This window comes from Echiichthys vipera (assembly GCF_963691815.1).
Source record: "Echiichthys vipera genome assembly, chromosome: 20".
NCBI lineage: Eukaryota > Metazoa > Chordata > Actinopteri > Perciformes > Trachinidae > Echiichthys > Echiichthys vipera.
In genome coordinates this window covers 17,464,331-17,491,389 of record NC_139845.1, presented here as the reverse complement: position 1 = coordinate 17,491,389, position 27,059 = coordinate 17,464,331, and the positions used below count along the sequence as shown (strand labels likewise).

At 41.1% G+C, this 27,059-nt stretch overlaps 1 protein-coding gene across 2 annotated transcripts; it reads left to right on the top strand.

Moving 5' to 3' along the window:
- Window positions 1-792: 792 nt before the first annotated feature.
- ipo8 (importin 8) lies at window positions 793-27,059 on the top strand (the record flags this gene model as incomplete). Of its 2 annotated transcripts, XM_083934768.1 has the most annotated exons (25): window positions 793-945; window positions 3,758-3,839; window positions 4,491-4,647; window positions 5,068-5,226; window positions 5,536-5,692; window positions 6,028-6,117; window positions 7,181-7,275; window positions 7,370-7,454; window positions 7,557-7,691; window positions 8,284-8,383; window positions 9,398-9,474; window positions 9,809-9,925; window positions 10,025-10,114; window positions 10,197-10,362; window positions 10,551-10,711; window positions 10,895-11,020; window positions 11,182-11,248; window positions 15,004-15,129; window positions 15,999-16,096; window positions 16,213-16,308; window positions 17,589-17,809; window positions 18,393-18,598; window positions 20,427-20,648; window positions 21,581-21,710; window positions 26,219-27,059. In XM_083934768.1, coding segments are annotated over exons 1-25 (3,048 nt in total). In that variant the 5' UTR covers window positions 793-861. The 2 variants fall into 2 exon arrangements, with proteins under 2 accessions (XP_083790894.1, XP_083790893.1); XM_083934767.1 differs by lacking the exon at window positions 26,219-27,059 and having other exon boundaries at window positions 11,182-11,257; window positions 21,581-21,714.

Below are 27,059 nucleotides of genomic sequence, written 5' to 3'. Positions count from 1 at the left end.
TTCAGGAGGGGTCTTAAAGTGACAGATGCTAAAACAGCATTTAGACAGAGTGAATACAGGTATATTCAGACAGACAGTTTGAGAAAAAATGTGTTTTTTGAACATTAAACATGTTCAAGTAGAAACCCAAATAACAAGTATGAGCATAGAAAATTGCATAATATGGCCCCTTTAAGCACCGTACAGCATCCAGCTGTGAGCATAGTCAGGTTGGGGAGACTGTTGTGCGTTTCATAATTTGAGTGTAATATGAACAGAAAGACAAAGGATGGAAGAAGATCTCAAGACAGTTTGAATTCATACTCAATAAATATTACTGAACCCGTGAAGTGCAGCGCAGTTTTTTTCAAATCATAAAAACAGGCTTAATGGATCTGAGCTCTGGTTCACACTCCTGAACAGACGGTGGTGGTAATGCACCTAATATGCTGTTTGCCTACCGCCGTTAAAACCTTAAAAGAAGAAGACCGACGAAGAAGAGGAGGAAAACCGTAAATTGTCCGTGTGCACCTTCCTTTACGCCCAAAGACAGCAGTTGCCGGTAAAAGGGGGCAAAAGCCACCGTTCATCAAACTTGGAGTTCTCCGTCAAGTTTGTAACAGTTTAACGGAAACAGAAGCGGCTGTCCCTTCAGCATAAAAGCTCCACCGCTGCTCTACACACATAACTAATGAGTCTTCCGCTAATGAGCCTTTTATTATGAAGGTAGCGACCGGGACTTGTGTGTGTAACCCGGATGTGTGACCGTGCTTGGGCCACAGTGGCTGCAGAGCCAAAACGTTAGCTGAATATAAACGTGAGCTAACGCTACATGTATGTGATAGTAAAAACACAGACGGAACCGTGAACCCAACACACATAATGGATCCCAACCGGATAATCCAGGCCCTGAAGGGGACCATCGACCCGAATCTGAGGATAGCAGCGGAGAATGAGCTCAATCAGGTGGGAGAGCTTACGTTAGAGCAGTAGGGTGGTTTTTGTTTGTTTTGTTTTTTTCCAGAGGTGCATTCACGGACCGCTTTGGCCCCAGAAGAGATGCCGGTGGTCGTGGAGGATGGAAGGCCGTGTTCTGGTGATTGAGCTCGGCTTCCTGGTGATTCTTTAACCCCGGTCGGTTCGTGAGTTTATAAGATATCGGGCCTGAAATCATCACTGAGACGAAGCTGTTCCCTCACTGACTCCCAGCTGCCTGCGTGAAGAACAATAGAGTCAGGTGGGATGTGACAGCCAGCCCGACCCATCGGGAGATAACAGCCCACTGGCCAAACTTTCTCCCGTCAACACAAACACTCGGCTGCGGCACTTTCACAGTGTCCGTGTTGTCGGACTTGTGTTTAGCTACAAATGATCGGCATAAGCTAATAAAAAAATGAACGAAAAAGGAACATTCACTGATAATCCCAAATAGCGCTGTGCATCGGTAATAATCTGGCGGTACGATACGGGATTCAATATATTGCGATACTGTAAGAAGCAAAGGAAGTCTGTCACATACAAGCACATAAAGAACACACCACCATATGTTTTTGAGTCGGATTGGAAGAGTTAACTGGAGATACATTACAACAGGGTTATGTAGAGGTTGGGGGTTTAAAGAAAGATTCAACTCACGATAACAAATCGAAACATAGGCCGATATTTGCGTTTTCCGTGTATCTTATCGGAGGATGCAGAATGCTACGTTCATTTTTCTCCCTGCATTATTTTCAGACAGGCATCCACAGCCTTTTTTAAGTTTATTACATGTTGCTTTTTTAAATTGAGACTTGTAACATTTGTCAGTTTTATGATAAGCAAATGGTACAATTATTACCCAAACTGTCCCTCAGCTTACAGTTCCTGCTTAGACTATCTGACTGCTTGTTGCTTTTTTTCTGAAATCTCAGCAATGGTTTTGGTCAGTACAAGGTGATCCAACAGATGCAACTGGGGCCTGTTTTTGGACCCCAATTAGATTATTTTAAATGTTGACACCATTAAATCATGTTGATTAAAAATTCTACAGATGACCAAAAACTATCAAGCAAACCGGTTCGCAACAAACAAACAAGCCAAGAAATCAGTATGCTTACACGCAGCCCTGTGACTCCAGGGCCCATATTTGCGTTTTTCCGGTGTATGGTATCGGCCGATGCGGAATGCTGCGTTCCCAGGTAGTTCTTTTCAAGGCATTATTTTCAGACGGGCATCCACAGCCTTTTTTAAGTTTAACACATGTTCTTTTTTTAAAACTGAGACTCGTAACATTTGTTATCAGCATTGTGCAGTTTTAGGATGTAAATTGAGGGAGCTAAAGTAATATCGGCTCATGTAAATCAGCAGTCCGTATCGGTCATCAGCTGAGGCTGATGGGAAAAAAAATCAACATCGGCCCATAAAAATCCATATCAGTCGATCCCTAGATAATAATTGGTTAACCTGCCAATTATTTTCCAATTTAAAGGTTTTGTCTATAAAATGTCAAAGAAATGAGAAACTGGGATGGACATTTTTCACCAAAGTGCATTGTGATGTCTTTAAATGTCCTTTTTTTTGTCCAAATCCCAAAGATGATAAAAAATATTTAAAAAAAGAAGGATCTCTGGATTTTTGCATTATTAATCATTTATCAAAATAGTTGCCGGCTATTCTTCTGTCAATCCGCTCATTGATCAACGTTAGTCGACTAATCGTTGCAGCTCAACAACACAAAATGAACCGTGTGTGCCACAAATCTTTCTATGGAAAGTATTAACTAAAAATTAATACAATGTTATATGAACAATATTGACTCGAGATTGACTTTTTAGGGTTTTAATGTTGTTTTTAACTAAATTTGTTCTGTTGGAGCGGTCGGTGGCTGAGAGGTTAGAGCAGTGGCCCCATGTAAAGGGGCTGAAGGTCCTCGAGGCTGCGGCCGCGAGTTCGACTCCGACCTGCGGCCCTTTGCTGCATGTCTCACCCTCTCTCTCTCTCATCCCATTTCCTGTCTGTCCTATCCAATAAAAACGCTTGAAAACTGCATAGAAAAGACAGTGTCTTTGAGAATTGATGCAGTATCACAAAACTCTCTATTCATGGGACCCTAACTTCACGTGACCCCCATGTTTCCTACATAGGGGTCTAAAAAGTGGTAAATAAAGGTAAATGTAGAATAATACTTGTAACTAATAAAGTAGGGTGACTGATATTATTACAATAATTGAATTGAATTTGAATTTAATCTTATTGCTCATTTCTGTCATATACATTCATACATATTTTATCTTGTACATTTCCTCTACATGTAACTAATCTGATTTAACATTCTGTGAATTTGATTTGACCTGTATTCTTACATCTACCTCATATATATTTGACTAAGAGTTAATTGCTTACTGTTTATTGTTTTTTTTTATACTTTCTGTATTTTATTTAGCTAAGAGTTTATTGCTTACTGTTTATTGTTTTTTATACTTTCTGTTTTTATTTAGCTAAGAGTTTCTTGGTTACCCTATACTGTATTTTTTATACCTCCCTTGTGTTTTTGTAAGCTGCTGGAAACTCAATTTCCTTGCGGGAGTTCATCCCAAAGGATCAGTAAAGAGAAGTCTAAGTCTAATATTATAACTATAGGTCCTCAACACATGTTTTCTCGTGCGCACAATTTAAATTTTGACACATCACGCACACACAAATGGAAAATGTAATTGGTTTATTGACTTCCATTTAATCCGACAAAATATTGAAAAAACTGCTCGTCTGTTTGACGCTGAGTCTGCTCCGTGTGTTTCAGTCGTACAAGATCATCAACTTCGCTCCGACCCTGCTGCAGATCATCGTGTCGGAGCAGGTAGAGTTTCCTGTTCGCCAGGCAGGTAAGACTCACAGCTGACATGCTGCTGTTTTATCTCCCCGCTGAAGATGTTCTTTACGGTCTTATGTTATAACATTGTTTGACCATTTCCGTCTGGATTCAGTAGATAATGAAGGTGTGTTTTGTGCCATGTTTGTTTTTTCACGTCACCTCATTAAAGGACATGTCTGGTGATATTTATCTCAACAAATCCATGAAAATACCAAAACCAACAATGGCTTAGTCTGTCTTTATATTTCATTTCTTTCTGACTTCCTGTCTGTGGTTCTGAGCCTGTTGGTTCCTACTGAAGAAGTAAATCTTTAAAAACACGTCACAGGGTTTCACTAAGTCTCCTTTAAAAAAAAAAAAGGCTCAGTAATTTCCCAAATCATTGTAGTTTTATCAAGGAATTGATGAGAAAGACATATCGGGCTGTGTTATACACACTGTATGTGTAAGGAGAAGTATTCACTGCTGGTTTGGGTGTTTTCATTATTTGGTGACTTTAAGAGAAATATAGAATATCACTGCTCCGGACTTTGAATCCAGTCTGACTCCTGAGATCAGCTGGTCAGAGTTCAGAACATTGTGTGTGAATGATGTGCGTATATGATATTTTTGCCTGATTCCCTGACTGTGTGTGTGTGTGTGTGTGTGCGTGCGTGTGTAGCGGCCATCTACCTGAAGAATATGGTGAGTCAGTACTGGCAGGACAGGGAGCCGTCTCTGGGTGAGGTTGTCTTTCCCTTCAACATCCACGAGAACGACCGGCAGCAGATCAGAGACAACATAGTGGAGGGCATCATCCGCTGTCCAGAGTCCATACGGTACATAGACTCAACACACACACACACACACACACACACACACACACACACACACACACACACACACACACACACACACACACACACACACACACACACACACAAAATAATCCATAAATACAATAAATACATATTCCTATGAAATAAACACAAAAATATGCTTAAAAATCATTTAATTTCATAAACCACATTTATTTATTCCAGAAGACCTTTTTTTCATAATTGCACAAAAGTATTTATTTCAGTAGACTCTTATTTCATAATTCCATATATTTTATTTGAGGGGACTTTTTTTGTTTTTCACCTGTCCTAGATATTTTACAGAAGCCACAGTTAGAACCTAAATGGTTTGCAGACCGAATGAATTAACTTGCTTTCTGGCTGAAGGAATGACTCCATGTGTTTTTACGCTGTCCGTAGCGCCCAGCTGACTATGTGTCTGCGAGCCATCATCAAGCACGACTTCCCCGGCCGCTGGACCGCCATAGTGGACAAGATCGGCATGTACCTGCAGTCTCAGAACAGCGGCAGCTGGTACGGCAGCCTGCTGGCTCTCTACCAGCTGGTCAAAACATACGAGTGAGTAACCGTTTCATGTTCCTGTGTTCCACCTCGACGCTCTGAACATCCCTCCTGGGGAGCCATCAGCTCTCATATCACCACTACAGGTTTAAGAGGAGAATGTTAGGAAAGGACAATCACAAATGACATGGCTGAGAGAAAAACTCTGAACTGTGAAGTATTTAAATCCAAGGAAAGTGGTCAAACTGTGGAAAGCTCTTACTGTTATCTTCCAACATACAGCAAAAATAAGAAGAATAACTAATATAAGAATATACTAAGAACTTTACTACATATCAAGTGTGTGTGTGTGTGTGTGTTTTTCAGGTACAGGAAGGCAGATGAGAGGGAGCCGTTGCTGGCAGCCATGCAGATCTTTCTGCCGAGGATTCAGCAGCTCATCAGCCAGCTGTTGATCGATGCCACCATCTTCTCTGTCCTCATCCAGAAACAGATCCTAAAGATCTTCCACGCTCTTGTACAGGTGTGTGTGTGAACACATGATAAAAGCCAGGACCAGTCATCGCATGATTCAGTCATTTTGGAGCAGAACTTGAGGCAGAACATCTTCATTTGTCAGAGCGACACATCTCAGCTCGCTGTCCTCATCAGGGACATTTTATATGGCCATCACATTACTCTTAATAAATATGAAACTAATCAGAAGTGTGGCAAAGTGTTACTGATGATGATGATGATGATGATGATGATGATGATGATGATGATGATGATGATAATAATAAGGGTGATGATGATGATGATGATGATGATGATGATGATGATGAGGGTGAAGGCACTGACCTTATTGCTGTCCTGCAGTACTCGCTACCTCTCCAGCTGATCAACAACACAGTGATGACTCAGTGGATGGAAATCCTCCGAGCAATAATGGACCGAGACGTCCCAGCTGTAAGGCGCACACACACACACACACACACACACACACACACACACACACACACACACACACACACACACACACACACACACACACACACACACACACACACACACACACACACACACACACACACACACACACACATTGATCTGCACCATTCTCTTGGAGGGGTCAATGGCAGCAAAGATGACATTTATTTTTTTACAAACGCTAAATTCTTACTGTAACTACACAAAGCAGTAGAAAGGAATCTAATGTTTGGGTTGTGGAGGTGCTCTGATTCACAAAATCCATTCCAACTGAGAATGACTGATGAATCTAACTGTGGACTACACACATGAGCTATGAGAAGTGATGTTTAGTTTTTTTGGGGGAGTTTTTCCTGATCTGAGTCAAGGGTCTGAGAACAGAAAGCTGTCTGCATACAGACTGTACTGATTCATGATATTGGGTTATATAAACAAAATTGACTTGTGATTGGCTTTTTAAGTCAGTAGAGAGTAAATACGGGTCTATGATATTTACCTTGTTTGGACACTGGATTGAACTTTTTGAGAAGAATGTATAAATGAAGGTATTTCTACCAGAGGCCTTCTCGATGCTTTCTATTTATGTGCTAGAGAGAGCTTTACGCCCGGGTGTATGCAAGCTTTCAGACAAATGATTGGACCATTATAATCACAAAACTTGCATTGAGTTAGTCACTCAATTCTTTCTCTTATGCGTTGTTTCCTACCCGTCTATCTGAGTCACAAAAGTCATCACAAACTGTTAGTTGTGCAATCTTACAATCAGTGTATAGTAAATGTAAGTGCTGCTGATGAAACTGGTTAGAGTTTGAAGTGGCAATGAGGTCTTAAAAAAGGTTTAATAATGTATTCAATTTAGCTTCAGGGTTCCTGCATATACACCGATCTTGTAAAAAGAATAAACTGAGCAAATGTTTATTTTTCACGCTGGCTGCTGCAGCAATAACCTATGTCAGTTAAGTCTGTCTGCTCTGCTCGGTTCACAAGCTCCAAAAACTAAACCTATAGTGTGTGTCTGTGTGTGTGTGTGTTTTTGTGCTAGGAGACGTTAGAGGTCGATGAGGACGACCGTCCTGAGCTGGCGTGGTGGAAGTGTAAAAAGTGGGCGTTACGCATCATCACCAGACTGTTTGAGCGGTGAGTCCACCACGGAGAGCTGCACTCGCATCACCGCAAAGCACATTTGTAGTTACTTGAGGGACATTTCACGAGCGTCTGCTCTGAATTACAGCTACGGAAGCCCTGGCAATGTGACAAAGGAGTACTACGAGTTTGCAGACTTTTTCCTGAAGACGTACGCCATAGGCATACAGCAGGTGAGGTGCCTGTGTCACTGAGACAGGATGTTGGTATAGACCTTCCTGTTTATTTGTTTGCTAAGGCTCCAACTGTCTCTGTGTGATGCCTTGTCTCTCCAGGTTCTGCTGAAAGTGGTGGACCAGCATCGACAGAAGCAGTATGTTACTCCTCGAGTCCTGCAGCAGTGCCTCAACTACCTCAACCAGGGCCTGTCACACTCACTGACCTGGAAACAGATGAAGCCACACATGCATGTAGGACAATCATGGAGGAATTTGATGCAGAGTATAATTATATTGGAAAGATTTAGCAACTACCCTGGGACAAAAAAAAAAATCATGGACATGGTCATGGAGATATATAAAAAAAAACAACCAACAATAATGTTAAAAAAATATTGCTTTGTAAAATAATTATCAATTCTAAAAAATATCAATGCTAAAAATAATATTCTAATTTAAATCCTGTAATATTTAACTGCTGTATAAGTGAACAACCAACAGTTTTGCTCAAACATGAGCACTCAAATGTGGTCCTGAGTGTGTGTAGATTCGGTTCATACTTGCGAACAAATCCCAAATAAGAAAACATTGGTGAATGGCGAATCCTACAAAAGTGGGTTTTATGAATGAGGCCCATTGCTCCTTCATAGAAAACAAACTACATCTATTATCTTAACGACTTATTCTACTTAAGGTAAAGGTGGGCACAAACTGGAGAAGACATAGGGGGGTCTGCCTACTCACCCTGTCCACAGTTCCTTCAGAAGGATGCAAAGTTCACCGTTGCTCCATTTCTTTCCTTGTTATTGATTGTTGTTTGAAGCTTCTGTAAAATATCTTCCAGACCATCTGCCAGGAGGTCATCTTCCCTCTCATGTGCTACAAAGATGAGGATGAGAAGCTCTGGCTGGAAGACCCCTACGAGTACATCCGCATGAAGTTCAGTGAGTACTCCAACACTCCCATCATCACTGAGCTAGCAGTGTGTAAGATCTGTCAGATAACATATCTGCTGGGACACGTCATTTATCCCACACAGGTCTGTAATTTACATTTAGACTCTCATGCAGTTGTCATGTACAATAAATGATTAGAGCAGGAGATGAACGTTTGCACTATGATCTTTCATGCATCCTTGCCATTTGACAGGGTTCCTACGCAGTATTAAAAAGAATGCGATTTAATTTGAGTAATTTCCAGGTCTGTAAAAGAGTATGGAAAAATGTTTGTGTTGTTTCTATCTAGACTATTATCTTGCTTTCTAAAATAAAATATATTAATGTACACAAATCAAAACAAGCTTACTAACGCAACATAGTCTACAACATAGTCTACCTGAAGATGATATGAAACTAATCACGCTGGCTGTAGAACGGCATCGTTACTGCGATTCTCATTTATTGATTTTCGTGTCGTCTACATTTTATTTCTGATTTATTTGTATTTATTATTATTAATCTATTTACAGTATGTTTACTCCATCTAATAGCCAATGTTTCTTTTGTAGTTTCATGGTTAATTGTTCATCCCTGCTGCTACTGTCTGTAGTGTTACAGGTGCACGGTTATTAATTGCACTGTTTTGGCGTTTAGCTTAAATAAAATGCTGTGCATTGAACATGTCTCGGTCTGGAGTGCATTCACTTATATGAGCTACAATAGGTAGGTAAAAATGCCTTGTAGTTACTTGGCAGCATAATGGCATACATAGTCAGAATTTAACATACATGTTAACAGTTGGATTTTGAAACCATTTATTTACATAAGCATCAAACAATTGGTGTTCAGATGTTTAATATTGACTGAAGAATTCTAAGAGAAGTTTGAAATTTGAGTCCCGGAAAAGAACTTTGAAATGGCAAATGTGTAGGAACCCTGATATAAGTAGAGGAGGAAGGAAGTCTGGTGTGTTTCTGAACGTGTTTGATACCATTCTTTATGGGTCTGTCTCTGTTGCAGACCTCTATGACGACCACGCCCTCCCAGCCACTGCTGCTCAGAGCGTCCTGTGTAAAGCTGCCCGTAAGAGGAAGGAGGTGAGGATGAGGAGCTCAGTGCATTTACTCCACTACGGCACTTCTGTAGTGCTTTTTATGCCAATTGTCTTCTTCTTTTAATGCTTATCCCATTATGTTATTTTAATGCGGCACTAATAATTTTTCCGGATCACTGACCATGCAACCGCTGTGGGAAAGGTCGGATTGAAATGAATATGTGTTTTTGCATTTATAAGTAAACGGTTTAATGTATCTGTGTAATTCTCCGTTACTGGATACTTTTCCAACCACTGCGGTTTAGTTATTGTTCTTTCTCTGCAGGTAGAACAGCGCAATAAGCTACATGTAAGCCTTTGTGTTTTCTTCTCGGCAGGTTCTTCCTCAGATGATGGAGTTCTGCCACCAGATACTGATGGACCCCTCCACTGACCCCCGCAGGAAGGACGGGGCACTGCACTGCATTGGAGCTCTGGCTGAGCTCTTACTGAAGGTACATATGCACCTCCACGGACACACATCTCTGTAGAAGAGCAGATCGGACGGGGCTTTGAGGTGATTTGTATCCTCCCTGGGCTGTCTCACCCTATAGAAGCGGGCGTACCGGGAGCAGATGGAGCTGATGCTGCAGAACTATGTCTTCCCTCTGCTCAACTCTGCCATGGGTTACCTGCGAGCCAGGGTGAGTGAACCCTCTTATCCACAGTTGAAACATGTCCTGGTGATGTGTTAATCTGTCCTTCTTTGCTGTTTTTTTTTGGCAGTCGTGCTGGGTGCTCCACTGCTTCAGCCCGCTGCGTTTCCACGACGAGCTGGTGCTGAGGAACGCCGTTGAGTTGGTCAAACAGGATTTGATCGACGACAAAGAGATGCCCGTCAAGGTGGAGGCCGCCATCGCCCTGCAGACGCTGGTCAGCAACCAGGAACAAGGTCTGCGCAGGAATACAGATGTTTTTTGGCTTTTTTTTACAGTATTCCAAGATGAAAATTCTTAACCAGCTGATACTGTTGCAAGATTTGGTCTGAAATCACAGTTATAGAGGATTTCACACAGGCTGCTCTGTGTTTGTGCGTGTGTGTTTGTTTGTGCGTGCGTTTGTGCGTGTGTGTGTGTATAGCCAAGCTGTACATCCGGCCGTACATCCGACCGGTCATGCAGGAGCTGCTGCACGTGGTGAAGGAGACGGAGAACGATGACCTGACCAATGTCATCCAGAAGATGATCTGCGAGTACAACCAGGAGGTGGCCGCCATCGCCGTGGACATGACGCAGAACCTGGTAGGGACAAAACACATGCATTTCTTATCATTTCATGTGGGACAAAGTCCTAAATAGTATTTATTTGGCTCTCTGTAACTTGCTAGTGTTTGTATATGTGTGTCTGTGTCTGAACTGCGAGGATATGCCGTAATATTGACCTGAAAGTGTGTGCGTGTGCGTGTGTGTGTGTGTGCGCGGCAGGCAGAGATTTTCACCAGGGTTCTTCAGAGTGAGGAGTACGAGGAGAACGAGGACAAGACCGTCATGGCCCTGGGCATCCTCAGCACCATCGACACCATCCTCACCGTCATGGAGGACCACAAGGAGGTCTCACACACACAGTCACACACACACACACACACACACACACACACACACACACACACACACACACACACACATACTGACACCACAGAGAATGTCTACTATGCTCTCACAGTATTGCATATGATGTTTGATACTACATATGTTTTCACTCTGCCTCTCAGATCACTCAGCAGCTGGAGGGGATCTGTTTGCAGGTGATCGGTCTGGTCTTGCAGAAGCCCATCATAGGTATGGCAGGTGTGTGTGCACAGGCGTTCCAGCCATTTTTAAATGAACACACTCACTTACAGCCACACACACACACTCAATCAGGACTATGCTGCTCTCACATCACCGATGTGGAAAAGTTGGTTATCCCTCACAGGTTGGCTTCTTTGATGTGCTGCTGCTACAGTGAAAAGAGAGACTTTTATCTGTGTTCCCTTTTCCTCCAATGAGCCTTTGTGCACTTATAAAAGCTAATGTTCCCAAACTGGTCTGATTCATAAATGACTGTAGAGGAATAGGGTTGTGAGTCTTTGGTGTTGGCCAAAGAGTTTTAGGTGAATGTCACATGGACTCGTATATAAAACCGGTGAAATAGAACCCTGTCAGTTCATTCAACGTATGCGGGCCATTCTGCCAAATGGTGCCATTTGGATGTTCAAAATTAAACTTCAGGTTTTGTTTTTTCAGCCCTGAATCTAATAACATACATGTTTAACTACTCAAAATGTGTTATTGTCAATCTTAGGCTATTACATTTTTTTTATTTTTTTTTATTAGTTTCTTAATGCCAAATACTCTATTTTAGTAACAAGACTGAGGGTTTAGTATAGAATGAGAACACACACACAAATTCAAATTCAAATTCAAGAAAACATAATGATATCTAAGAAATAATTTAGGCAACTAAAACTGCTTGGGATTATCATAAAGTGGGCATGTCTGTGAAGGGGAGACTGGTGCGTACCCACAGAACCCATTTTCATTTAGATCTATTCAGCTGAGAAGTGAAGGGACCGCTTTGAAAATGGCCATGCCAGTTTTCCCATCTGCAGTATTTAGCCTAACTTTGGAGCATTATTTAGCTTCCACATAAGCTAGCATGCAATGGTTGGAACCAGTGGCTTCTTTAGATGGTTTAGTTTCAGATGACACCATCATGATGGGCCGTCCGAGCGCTCGTTGGTTAAAGCGGTGAAGCGTAAGACTGTAAACAATGATGGATGAGGAAAGAAAAGCGTTTAACACATTTGTTGGAGCTCAAGGACACCCACAGTGTCACAGTGTGTTTCGGTGAGACACTGTGTAAAGAAAAAATCTCACTGGGCACCTTCCATGTATCTTCTCTCCTTGATTTGAAAGCAAGGATGTGCCGTCTTTTCTAAAGTAAACACACATATTTATGAGAAAAACAGAATAATAAATAAGGACTGCCGAAAGATGCTTTTGAAACCTTTAGTTGTGCAAACAGACCAAGGTGTGGACGCCATCATGTCTTCCTCACAGGGTTTTGACACTATACGTTTTAACAGAGCAGTGTAATAAGCTCTACAAACCTGTCAAATGTAAAAACGGTGATGAGTATGGAAACAAACTTTTCACTGGTCCACATACAACATACAACAGATGGGTTCAGACTGATAAAGCTTTATATAAACTCTCTGTTTTTAAAGAGAGTAGAGATAGAAATAGTTAATAGAAAACAGGTTTTGTGTGTGTGTGTGTGTGTGGGCTGAGTCCAACACTTTGCTCCAGGGCAACATATCTCAGCAACTAATGACCAGATAAGTTGTGGATATTTATGGTCCCTCTGATCACATCGCTAGCACCACCATCGCTCCAACATGTCCGCCCGTACGAAAAAAACAATCCATTTTCCCTTTTATTTCATCCAGAAGCTCTCATGTTTCTCTAAGAGCCTCGAGTGGCTCTTTAGGCATTTCATTTTGTTCCCTTGTTGGGTTTTTTAGCACTTGAAACAAATGGATTCTAAATGTGACTTTTCCCTCTGTTGTCTGCCACTCTTCAGTCCATTGAGTTTTGCTCATTGTTTCTGTGTTTATGGATCTGTTTAAGTGTCTTTGCTTATTTAATGCCCATGCAGCCCTTAACTAGTGTGGGATGTGAATAAAGCAAAGCAACACTGCAGTGTTGACACAAAGTATTTGGCTGACCTGTTTTAAATGGGTGTTTCTACGAGCAGGTTCAACTTTATTAGCTATGTGCGTGTGGAGGCGTATTAAAGCATTTAATAGTTTATTTACAAATGAGAGATAATGAGGCTTAGCGTATGTGTGTGTGTGTGTGTGTTTGTTTGCTAATGAATGTGTTCAGGCAGAGGCTGATAAAGCAGCAGGAAAGGATCATAATGATAAAATGGAAAATAGAGAGGTCGAGCTAACTCGCATGCAACGCGTGCAGTCCAGCACAGCGGTGCTCTTTGGCCCTGACTTCACAAGGAGGCGGGCACGTCGGTGCAGCTTCCTCACACTGTGTTTCTACTGTGTGCGCTCTTTGTTGTGTCTGTGCTGCTGCCACAGTGCAGCTTAGAGACAGGCCTGGCAATGAAAGACTCAGATGTTCAACCTGTAGATGGCAGTACACACTGCTCTTATCCTGGTTCCTCTCTTCAGTGTCAGAATACCAAAAAATAATTTAAGGTGAACATATAAGAACAGCCTTTGATTGCCTGATGCCTCATTATTTTTCCTCTCCATCAGATCAAAAGTGACCTACAACTCTATTCTAAATTATGTGATGATGACATTGTACTCCCCATATTAATAGCTGGTACCCAGAGATTAAAATGTTCTGTCACTGTGATGGATATCCCTTCCTAGAGGGACTGAGGTCCGACCACTACAGTCTCACAGTATATAGTGGGTAACACTGCTTCTATAATTCATAATACCCAACGCTGGGTATAGAGCTGAGAAATGTATTAATAGGGCGAAGCATGAGTAAATGAACATGTAATGGGAGATAAGCTATGCGACGTATGTTAATTCTGAAGTGTTTATTTGATTATTTGATAGATATTCAGTAGACTCTAACCCGGAGTAAAAGACATTATTTCAAAGTCTGAAATCTTTTTTCCCCTCTAAGAAGGCCGCACTATGTGCACACGACCTAATGACACTGGTTTTACAAATACAAATTGTAGATGGAGAATGTGCTGCTGACTCTATAAAGTCTAAATCACATCGCTGTAGCTTCATCATCACACGCTGAATCCTAGGGGACATGTCTTAGTTGGAATCAGCAGTTTGTTATCAGTCTCTGTTGTAAGGGTCGGCGATCCGTAGCTAGAACTGTGGAACTTTCCCATACGCACAGCACAAAGGCACTTTTTCTCTAATGGAGCGTAGCGTTTTTCAGTCCGTCCCAGATCTTGATGCATGGGCCCCCTGTTGCCATTTGTTTCCTTCAGCGCAGAGCAATACAGCTCCCCAAACCATCTTCTGAAGCGTCTTTTTGAGGGGTCAAAGAAGGTGAGATTTAGATCACCCGAGACTCTTTCACTCTTTTGTAGTTTATCGTTCCCATAGCTTGCAGGTGATCCAGTGAGCTTGTCTCCCCAAAGGTCATTTCTGTGACACCAAACTGGCAGTTTTTCTGTTCAGTGTCAAGCCCCTCTCTTGGACTCTCTTTGAAAGTTTTCCCAGTCTTTTCATCAGGTTGTTGACATGACCCTCTATGTGCCCTTTGGAAGATCTCCGGTGCCAAACATGATGCCAAATGGGACCCAGAGGAGAGACATTTCTGCATATGATATGTTGTCCGTTACACCTGAACATGTGCTTCATGCTCTTTCACTGACACAGCCTCTACCTCCTCACTGCCTTGATTCCACTGCTCAAGAGTCAGTCCATGTTGGCTCACATGCATATATAAACACCTATCATTACACTTATCCCACTCTAGGTGAAGTTATACGGAGTGTGTGTGAATGTGTGTGCGTGAGATTTGTTAACAGCCTTTTCCCGTCCTCCTCGCAGAGTTCTACGAGGAGATCTTGTCGCTGGCTTTCGGTCTCACCTGTCAGACCATCTCCCCCCAGATGTGGCAGCTGCTGGGTGTCTTGTACGAGGTCTTCCAGCATGACTGCTTCGACTACTTCACGGGTATGTGTCACATCGATTGCGAGTGCGCACACTCACTCATTAACACTTTCAGTAGTCCAGGAGATGTTCTCTGATGGTTTCCGGAAATGTAAAGTTAGCTACTGCCAAATACTGGATAATTTTTTTTACGGTTTTGATTTGCTGATTCAATAAAACTCCCGTTATTACAGTTTTCACTCTCATTTTAGCTCTGTTTTGGTCTCCTCCACCTCTCCAGGAAAATATCTGGCTCTTTAACTGCTGGACATTTCCTTCCCGAGTCTGTCGCAAACTTTGTCTGCTGTTTGATGCTGGGAATGTCGTGTATAGTGGGTTTCCTGAAAACAACAACCACATAAGCACTAAAAAGATGCTAAAACGCTCAACAGAACACAGAGTTGCATTGTCACTATGAGCGACACCTTTCATATTACACTTAGATACAGGCCAATGAGTAGGATCATTCTAAGAAACAATGTATAGAATCATACAAAAGTAATATCATTTGCCTTTTTTGAAGTGAGGTTGTACAGGTACTCATCAATAGTCAGTGTATTACCAACAGTAGATGATGGTTAGCGGGCAGCAGCAGACCGGAGTACAAACACTGAAGCTGCTATGGACCGGGCAGCACTCTAAACATATTTGAGACAAAAAAGGCCCACCCAAAAAAAAATCTGTTTCAGTTGTATGTACATTATATTTAGCTAACAGTTATCTACTGTAGGTAATACACTGACTATTGAAGACTACCGCATAGAACCACACCTTCAACCATCCTTTTTAAGCTCCACTGTGAACCGGTCAATAAATGTTACTGTTTGCATGTTAATGCACCAACCCCACAATGGTTGTAGGGTTAATGATGGTCTGTGTGTTTTTGGTTGCAGATATGATGCCTCTTTTGCACAACTATGTTACCGTGGATACAGACATGCTCCTGTCCAACCCAAAGCACTTAGAGGTCATCTACAGCATGTGCAAAAAGGTCAGGCTATAAACGTCTTCGCCCGCTGTTCACAGTGTACCCAGCGCTGCTGCTGCTGCTACTGCTGCTGCTGAAGCTCCTCTGGTTCACTGCTCTGATCTTTTGACCTGTTGTAGGTGCTGACCATCGATGCAGGTGAGGACGCAGAGTGTCACGCTGCCAAACTGTTGGAGGTCATCATCCTGCAGTGCAGAGGCAGAGGCATCGACCAGGTCAGAAGCAGCTTTACTCACCATTACTGAAGCTTCATCCATACTACTACGTTTTCATTCTATCGTTACTCTGTGGTTTGAAAATCATGGCTTTCTGATTAAAAGACAGAGCTTACTATGGAGGAAGAACAGCAATGGTGAAAAGTAAGAGCAGAGATTTACTTGCTTGGACTGACGATGAGGTGGAAGTGTTACTGCAAGTAACAAATGCGTATAAGGCGAAAAGGTGACAGAAAATACTGTTTGGGAGTTTTTCAAAGCAAATATGGTGACATATTAGAGTTGTACTGGGAGCATTATCCAACACCGGAGGAAGCCAGGGCAAAGGGAAAGGAATACTGACAGAAGAAGGAAGAAATCACAAAAAGGTACAGCCTACCTTACTGATAAGGCTTATGTGGGTGTCTGCGTCACCGTTTCCAAAAGTCTCCGTATCTGCCTTTCCAGATTTAAAACCCCAGAGTTTTAAAGCTCCTTTTTTTAACCTTTATTTATTCACCTGGAGAACACTGAGAGAAATGCTTTTTTTTTCAGGAACCCCCTGTTCACATTCACACAATTACACATTTACACCCGGAAGCTGTTTTACTTTAACGTCTTAAAATTCATTTTTATAGACATGCCTTCATGTCATGCCCTCGTTTATGTTTGATCTCTTTCTCATGGCTCTTCTTTATTTGCAAGCACCTTAAATTAAATTAAATCACTAATAAGTAAATCTGGAACTTACTACTATTATTATTATTTATTTATTTACTGTATTTTTACTGTATATATGCATGTATTTTGATTTTGTATATGTCAAAGCACCTTGTAAACTGCTGTTTTTAAAGGTGCTATACAAATAAAGCTATTGATATTATTATTTTTATTATTTTAGGGGCTTGTAAACGCCGGAGTAGTGTGGACGGCAGGTGTAAAAGTAGCGGAAGATGTGCGGTTTTAGACAAAAGTGTAGTAGCGTGGATGAAGCTGAAACATTCTTATCACTAGTTGGGTTTTCATTGTCCATCATCATACTTGTACTGTAAGAGTTATACGTAATGGGGAGGAAAAAAACATGTTAAAGGAGTGCTTTTACATTTTGGGAAAGGCACTTACTTTCTTTCAGAGAATGAGATGAGAAGATTGATATCAGTGACTGCTGCTTACCAGCTTCTTTTAACTGAACAGTGGGAACTTAAAACTAATCTAAAAATCCCAGAATAGAAGTTTTCACTTTGTTTTGACCCACCAAAAGTTGAACTGTAAGATTAACGGACACATCCTTTATGGTGCAGTGCATCCCTCTGTTTGTGGAGGCGGTCCTGGAGCGTCTGATGCGGGGGGTGAAGTCCAGCGAGCTGAGGACCATGTGCCTGCAGGTGGCCATCGCTGCTCTGTACTATAACCCGGCCTTGCTCATCCACACTCTGGACAACATGCACTTCCAGCTCAACCCTCAGCCCATCACCGCACACTTCATCAACCAGTGGATGAACGACACTGAGTTCTTCCTGGGGTGAGGGGAGCCTTCTGTTGTTTTGGACTAGTTAGGGAAGAAATCACACATAATCGATCACCCATGATTCTTAGAAATTTTATTAAAAATAAATATTTTATATTGTGAACAGAATGACCAGTATTGGAAAGGACATGTAACTGACAGCTTGTTTGATAAGAAATTATGAAAATCAAAACCGTTTTTTAAGTGTGGCGGCAGAAGAACTACTACTACTACAACAAGCAGTCTGATTAGAAAGTGACACCGCAAAAAGTGTGTGTGTGTCATCAAGAAACAAGTGACATAATGATTTCTTGATTGATAATTACACTGAGATGGGGCAACTGTGCTGCATTCATGTAGTATCGGAATAATCAGAAAAATGATTCAAGGAAACTCTTTGCCAAATTTATGTCTTTATTTTAGTTGTTAAATCCATCTTAAATTCAATGCAAGGTGAATTACAGTGTGTTAGGAAGGTTTAATTTGTCGTTTAGTGCCTCTAAATAACTTGACAAACACTGAGGATTTCATGAATTTTTTCAAAAGACTCCATACCTTCAGTTGCCCTCATGCTCAGTCTTTCTCTTCCCCTCTCCAGGCTCCATGACCGTAAGATGTGTATCATCGGCCTGAGCGTGCTTATCGAGCTTCCAAGTCGGCCGGCGGTGCTGGACGGAGTCGCCGCCCAGATCGTCCCCTCCATCCTTCTCCTGTTCCTGGGCCTCAAACACCTCTACGCCTCCCGCCTTGTCAACAAACCGGACCTGCTGGCCCACGCAGGAGCACAGGACGAAGACCAGAACGGTGAGACAAGAACCGGGGCGATTTCAGGAAAGTAGAAAGAAGAACCGTGAAATAGGGAAGATGCAGGACAGATGTGAAGGAATAAAACAGGAAAGCACAGAGAATCAAATACATTGGCTTAGTGATAATAAAATGAGGTTCTCCACTTTTGCCAACATCGGATCTTCGCTTCTCAAATCTTCATTCAGCTCTGAGCTCAAATTAACTGCACCACATTTACTTTCTCATCCCCACAGGCTCTGCGTTGCTTCACTCAAGCGTAAAGGAATTAGATTCCTAAATCTTGTCTCCTGCTCGTGGGGCAGACTGATAAATTAACTTAGCACTATACCATGGCAGCTAAGAGTTTCTCCTGCGGCCTGGTGTTTAAAATGCATTGAATTCACCACATTAAATGGTTCAGAATGGTGTTTTCTTAATAGAAAAGCTAACATTTTCTTCCAGCAAATGTTGAACGTGCATGGTTGGAAATATGCTTTCAGTCATAAGAGAAGGATTTTAAGAAGAAAATGTTACAGAACAAATGTTAAGTAACAGAATGATGTTGTCCCTGTTGTCAGATATTTATTTTGACTCCTGTACACTCATCTTGAGAACAAAGACCTCATACGGTACATACAAAATTAGCTCCATAGCTTTTAATACATGGACTGAGTCATATCATTCATAAGACAATTATCTAAACTCAAAAGCTGTTTTCTGGACCCACGGTGGCCATTTTCAAGCAATTTCAATGAAGCAGTCAATGCAGAAGTGTCTTACAGTAACTGTATATATAGACACAGGTGATCATAGATAAACGAATGCATGTCTAATGGAACAGCCTTGCAAGAAATCCTACGTTCATGAAGCTTCTAATGTTCTGTTATTGTTGAAATCATTTAGGGCGGTTTAGTTTCAACTTAATGGTCATCTCGGAGGCTCCATTATGTATTTCTGTTCGATTGAATTGCACCAATCTGAGAGGTATTTTTCATAATTAACATCAGTGAGGGTAGACTAATGACCATCCGTGAGTGTGAGTAGTGGTTTAATGGACCAATAGATGTTGGCTCTTCAAAATGGGACTTCTGCTCTGCTGCTCTTTTTCCTCTGTGGTGGTTTTGTGAATAAGTGTTCCCTGAAGATATACTGTAATAATAGGGGAAGATTTCTTGATTGATAAGGTCAGAAGGGATGGGACAATAATAATTGTATTGAGATTGTAATTAAAAAAAACCCACAATAAATAGATTATGGTGAATTTCCATTACGGGGATAATCGTAAATATGTACTGTAACATTCATTTGGCCACTGCCGAAAGTACCAGTTCGATCAAGTATCATTTATTTTATTTTACAGAAAATCCATCTTCTCATTTGATGTAGCCTATAGAGGAAGAAGTAGAAAGGGAAAGTTGCATGTACATTCAACATGGCTGTGCATGCATCTATTAACCACAACAACAAATGTCAGTTTGGTCATTGTATAGGCTCTCCACGATCGCAGCAAGTAAATCACTTTCAATCTGGGGGAAGAAGAAGAAAAAGAAAATAAGAAGTGTTTCCTATATTTGGTGCAATAAAAACATTTGTTTTGTTAACAAAATGTAAGGTAAAGTGCTGCCAGTGAGGTTCTTGCTAACTTGATTTGAAGACCCTGAGCCCAGAACACTGACGTCAAAATTGAAGCTATATCTTTCCTCTCTTAAAATCATTTTATTCAAACACTGTTTTCTCTGCAAGTGATTCATATCCGTATCATGTGAGTCTGTATGCTTCCTTGTCTTAATGAATTGTCATGTTGAAACTTTGATCCTGATGTCTGTATTATTTTGTGTATGGGCAGAGGAGATTCCCAGTGATGAAGATGAGGTGAGCGAGAACCGTAACGCCATGCAGCAGCAGTCCTGCATGCCGACGGGCCAAGCCGGCGACGACGACGATGAAGACGAAGATGAATACTGGGATGATGACGGCTTCGAGGGGACGCCCCTGGAGGAGTACAGCACGCCTTTGGACTACGACAACGGAGAGGACGAGTATCGCTTCTTCACTGCCGCCCTGCTCCGTAAGTCATCGCTCGAATGTCAAATAATGTTTCTGTTTTTTTTATTATGCATTAACATGCTCACGACTGAAGCATTCACCACTTGTGAATGTATATAAATGCCTATATTTGTCATCGAATGACACAAAATTAATATTTTATGATTCATTTAAAGTATCAAAATGGGTTGAGGATCAAAAGTGGTCCAGATTTTTAGTCGTATTATCTTATTCTTCGATCAGACTTTTTCTGATGTACATCAGGAAACTTTTTTATTAGCCGGAATTAAACAACAACATTAATGACATCGAAATGAACAACATTAGCAACCAAGATTAACCTGTAATATTGATCCCTGGCGTTAGCATGTAGCTCATGTAGCAGTGTATGTAACAAAAACAGTGTAGTAGCGTAGATGAGCATACAAACCATATAAATCTGTCACAGACTGACCTCACTGTTTACGGGGGTTTACTTTTACATATGTTTACCTTATTATTAAGCTTTGGCCAAGTTTAATATGAGCATCCAACACTGTAACATTATATATGGCAGAAAATAAGGAAAAGCATAATTAATCTCCTTTAAGTAATCCAATCATTGAAGCATATCTACACAGTATAAATCTCTCTCTGCCTGGTATTGGTCTGGTAATCAGCCCTTTCAATTTACAGTTATACACAACAGAGAAAAGCAGCAAATCCTCTTGTTTAAGAAGCAAGAAGCAGCATTTATGCTCAATAAATCTTTTGAGCAATTAGTCTGTTATCAGACTGGGTCAACTAATCAGTTAGACCACTCTAAGCTTTGCGTTTGTACTGTAGCTGCATGGGAAAAAAAGACACACACACACACACACACACACACACACACACACACACACACACACACACACACACACACACACACACACTATAATCCTGCTCTGGCTGTGTGTGTATGTGTGTTTTTAGGGGTCCAGAACTCTGATGCAGCCTGGTACCAGTGTCTGACAGCTCCGCTCAGCGACGACCAGAAGAAACAGCTGCAGGAGATCTACAGCATCTCACAGCAGAGGAGGAGCACCGCAGCCAAGGGCCAGTGGTGAGAGGCAACACACACACACACACACACACACACACACACACACACACACACACACACACACACACACACACACACACTGGAGAATAAAGATAAGGAGAGAGAGGAAAGTAAGTTACCCAATATCACAAATCACACATTTGCCTCGAGGGGTTTACTTATAGCCCAACATAATGAAATGACAGTATAGACAATCAGGATGGAAACATTATAGATGGATTATGAACATACTGTTTGAAGAATGGAACCGGCAGGTTGTCAAACAATTTCCAGGCTTCTCCAAACAATAAAGAACCTGAGCCACAGAGAGAGAGATGCAGGACAAACAGGGACTAACTACAAGGCTTAAATGATGCATTGAGACTGAGATGGATCCATCAGCCGGGTAATGAAAGAACAAGCAATTAATTGAAAGTAAAGTAAAAAGATGAGTTTGGAAAGTGAAAGAAGAGAGAAAGAAACACAGGAAGATTAATTCAGTTCAAGAGATGTTTCCATAATTGGAATATATGCCAGAGGGGTTGTTCTGTCACAGTTTTCATCAAGGGAGGTGGAGGTTGGAGGTGGAGGAGACCCAGAAGGGACATGGAGGAAACTGTTTAGAAAGGGAGAAAATGAGAAAACTTATCCCGATAAATATTGTGCTTGTGTCCCATAATGAGCAGCAACAATAAGACCTCTGGTTCAAACGGTTGAGGATAAAGGTATAATTTCAATAAACCGTAACTGACCAGAATATTTACAATATAAAACTCAGAGGTTTTGGATCAGGGAGGTATATCAATAACAATATACAGTATATATACAATATAAAGTAAAACAAAGTACAAACAAAGTATTTTTGGGGGATTTTTCTTTTTATTATTATGATTTTCCAGGTCCATACAGTCATTGATAATACATATCATACTTCTCATTTAGCCATCTGCAAATGTACAATTGTAGCCCACGGTAAAGTATCCCGGACTCAGTAAGCCTTACAAAAGCGTGCAAGGGCCCATTAGGCATTCACACATCCAGTAATATATAACCATTTTTTAAATATAGTAAAATAAGAACACAAACTTAATAAACAAACATGTTGGGGTAAACATCACTGACACATAAAGCCCTCTACAGAGGGAGTATAAAAGAAAACAAAAAGGACACAAAAATCCACTTTAGACAAATAATGGTCGTATTGGTTTGACAAACATTATCCAGTTCCCTGTTGCAGCCTCAAAGCAAAGGCAATCCTTTTTTATCTTAAAAATATCGTAGATTATGTCAATCCGTTCCTCCACAGTAGGTTTTTTCTGGTTTTAACCACCTTCTGGTAATAGCTTTTCTGCTAGCCGCACTTAGGATCTGAAATAAGTATTTGACATTAGAAGAAACATCTTTGATGTTATGGCACCCAAGTATAAAGACTCAAATTTAAATTTAATGTCCGTCTGAAAAATGCTTTGCAAAACTTTATGTACCTCCTGCCAAGCACCCGATCAGAATCAGTTTGCCTCGTGGCATCCACACCAACATGTAGAAGAATTTGTGTAGTGTCTCTTTTGAGCTTGAGTGATGAAGAACCTTTTTCCAGCAAAACTCTCGCCGTACAGTTGAGCTTGAAGTTTTCCATTGTATCTCACATAAGTTATCCCAATCTTCTTCCTTTAAAACAAGGTACTTTCCTGTTGTTGTTTTTTTACATACAGTAAACTAAATTTTGTCTGTTGCTATTCATAGTCCCCTTGTGTAAAAATGTGCAGTATGCTGTCCATGGCTCGCCACCCGGATCAGAGGGTTTTTCATGAGCAAAAAAAACCCAACGTATTCAACGATCAGTCGGCTATAAGCAAGATGTGACAAATCGGATTCAACTATGAAAATTTTTAGTCGGGGACACCCCTATGGATCAGATATACCTAGTGGAAGGGACTGAAATTGATACAGCATTCTGGCGTAATAAACTTTTTGACAGATTCCACGCTTGATCCGAAATTAAGAAAAGGAATAAGATCCAATCTCCTTATGTCGTACCTAATCTTTTTGTTACCCCAATTTTGTCAAATCTTTTGGAAATTTACCCCCAAATATCTTATATCTGATATCTGAAATATCTAAATTTTAAATTGTATTAGGATTTGTGTTTTTGGAACATTCAGCATACAGGTGTATCCAGAGGAGGATCCACATTGTTCCAAGAGTACAAATAACCGTACTAAAGAATGTTCGGGGTTGGATAAATACACCAATACATCATCAGCGAATAATGAAATAATTAGTTCTCCCCCGTTCATTGCTATTCCTTTTAATATCGTCGTCCTGAATGATCCATTGGCTTAGGGGCTCAGTAAAGACTGCAAACAAGAGGGGGCTAATTGGACAGCCCTGTCTTGTTCCTGGTTCTAATGAAAAGGGATTAGACACAGCCCCATTAAGTTTAACTCTCGCCCTTGGGCTATCATAGAGAGCTTGTATTGTTTTAGTAAAGGTACCATGAAATCCAAATTTGTCCAAAACTCTATACAAAGAAGACCAATTTACACAATCAAAAGCTTTTTCTGCATCTCGCCCCACTAATAATGCGTCTTAATTATGCTCTTTTTTTTATAATATTTTTCAAAACAGTCTTGTATTTATTTAAATTTATAGTGTCTAGTATTAAAAATATAATATATATTTTTGTGAATTGACTTCTCTGCCTGTTGTTTTTCAGCCTATGAGCTAAAAGTATGATCCAAAAGGGGTCCATGCTTCCCACATTTCAGCCAACAGTCCTGTATAGATCTTTAGCAAAAGTAAGAAAATAATCAATCGGTGAATACCACATGTGGATTAGACAAAAATGTGTAGTCTCTCTTTGAAGGATGTAATTCTCTCAATCAATTAACCCGATTTCTTTAAAAGCCAGATTTATTTTTTGATTTTACAATTCGGGCTGGGCTATATATGTATTTGAGGGGTCCAGTTTGGGATTCAATCTAAAGTTGAGAACCCCCCAGCGGATTTGAACCCTGTGGGTGTCCTCCATTATCAAATCAAATATCTGTTTACAAAAATATAATATTAAAGCAATATATGCATAACACTGTACACGGTGCAAACTGCCATGACACAAAACCGGATTTAAATCAGCAAATTATTCCTTTAAGCACAACAAATTAAAGATTTAGAAAAAAATAATTGTGCTGTTCTTTAGACTCAGTATACTTTTAATGTGTAGATATATCATCAGACAAATCAAATGACACATCACACTTGAATTACTTTTCTGACACCAATTAGTAATTGGTGCTTTCACTTAGTAGATATGATGAATACCCATTAAATACGACAGTATTATAAAAAAGTCTAAAAACATTGGCTTGGAGCAAGCCCCAACCACAGCGACTTCCTGGTTGATCCAGTCAGGAAGTGGCAAAAATTGGCCACTAGGAGCAGTTTACATAATAGAGCAGTTTCTTATTGACCCCCATGTTAAACAGGCCCTTTTCACAGCACAATTAAACCTATTTTAGGCCTGGTCCAAAAAACATTTTAGTCTGTATGTTTAGGTCATATCTCCATGACAACACTGAGGAGGGTACATTTTTTTGTACCAGGCTATTTTTTTATTTTATTAGAGGTTAAAGTTTATTAATAATTAGGGGCGCGGCCTCTTGAGTAACAACCGCAGACCCTCACATCTCCTCGGAGGCTAGTTGTCAGGATTAGCATCATTAGCATGCTAACTCCGTCATCTCGACCTGGACTGCGGTCATATGTGTGGTGGTGTTAACATAAATGACAAGATGTTTTTTTTCTTCAATCAACTGTACCAACACAGGGTTTAGGAACACTCTCTTTTAGCTCTATTATGCTAATTTAATAGCTGCATCTGCACCTTGACTTGCAATACAGCCTACTATCGATGGCACATACACTTGATGTTAATCTGGTGCAGCAGGAGGATTCAGGCCGTAAGGGTCGGTGTTCTACAGTCTATGGGCATGGTACTGTGTTGAATATAAATTTATGTCATAGATCATAGGTGCTGGCTGCATGCACTCGACTTGTGTATGTCTCTAGCCTCTAATAAATCCCGTTCCCGTTACCAAATTTTAAAAAAATAAAAAAATCTCAACATTGACTCCACCCATCTTGTAAAGTGTTCTATTGGCCTAGCTCCGGGCGGGGTTGCTAATGTGGCTAATTCAGTATACGTCACCCAGATGGATGTATCTCCCTCACATCAATGCCCTTTTTTGGTAAGAGGAAATGAGGTGGATGGCGACTCCAAAAGGCGATTATGATTGGATCAAGTTGAGAAAACAGACCTCCACGTAGATGCTACGTCCATTTTTTATACAGTCTATGGCTGGGATCTTTGATTTTAAAGTCAATCTTGGGAGATACAACTTTTTTCCCAGTTTAAAATGTTAAAAATATTCTTCTCTTCTGGAGTTGTGGAGCAGACTAGAATTTATTGGTAGCAGAATGAACTGATACGCTTTTAAACTTGTTGTAATTTCTGAATCTTGTGTTTTCAGAATGTTGAGGAGACAGATGGACTCCAGAATCAGAGGAGGTGGACAAAGAGGAAAGATGCTGGTCTGACCTGACCTGAAGTGGATTTCAGCCTAATCTGAATGATCTCAGTCCAGATCAGACCACATCCGACTTACTGGATCCCACCAAAACCAGGTCCCAGGGTGCCATCAGAACTGGATGGAGTAGCAGGGGCTGGGTCGGCATTATATCAGTTGTGGACCTGGTGCACTGTAGACCCACTGGAATATTCCTATCACCAGGACAGGACCGCTGGCCTGTGTGTGTGTGTGTGTGTGTGTGTGTGTGTGTGTGAGTGCGTGCGTGCGTGCGTGCGTGCGTGCATGCGTGCGTGCGTGCGTGCGTGTGCTCTGAAATATAAATGTCCTTGACCAGCAAAATTAGTTTTAGTTCTTGTACAGTGCAGTCCTTTTGGTGTGTGCGTGTGTGCGTGTGTGCGTGTGTGCGTGTGTGTGTGTGTGTGTGTGTGTGTGTGCGCGTGCGTGTGTGTGTGTGTGTGTGTGTGTGTGTGCGTGCGTGCGTGTGTGTGTGTGAGAAATAAAAACACATCAGAATGTGTGTTTGTACCTACTGTAAGCCCTCGTCTCTGTCTCTCTGTAGTTGAACACTTTTCATCATCTCATGAAACAAAGGCCTACGAGGAGACGGAGGGCCTTGTATACGGATGAGACGGTTGAGGGGAAAGAATCGTGGCCTCCAGCTATGACATCACATGTCATGTAATGTAAAATGGGAGCGGAATAGCGAGAGGCAGTTTGCTGTCTTTCTGTTTGTCCCCTGGGTTTTGTTTTTTGTAAGGGTCAGAACTAATTTAAGAAAATC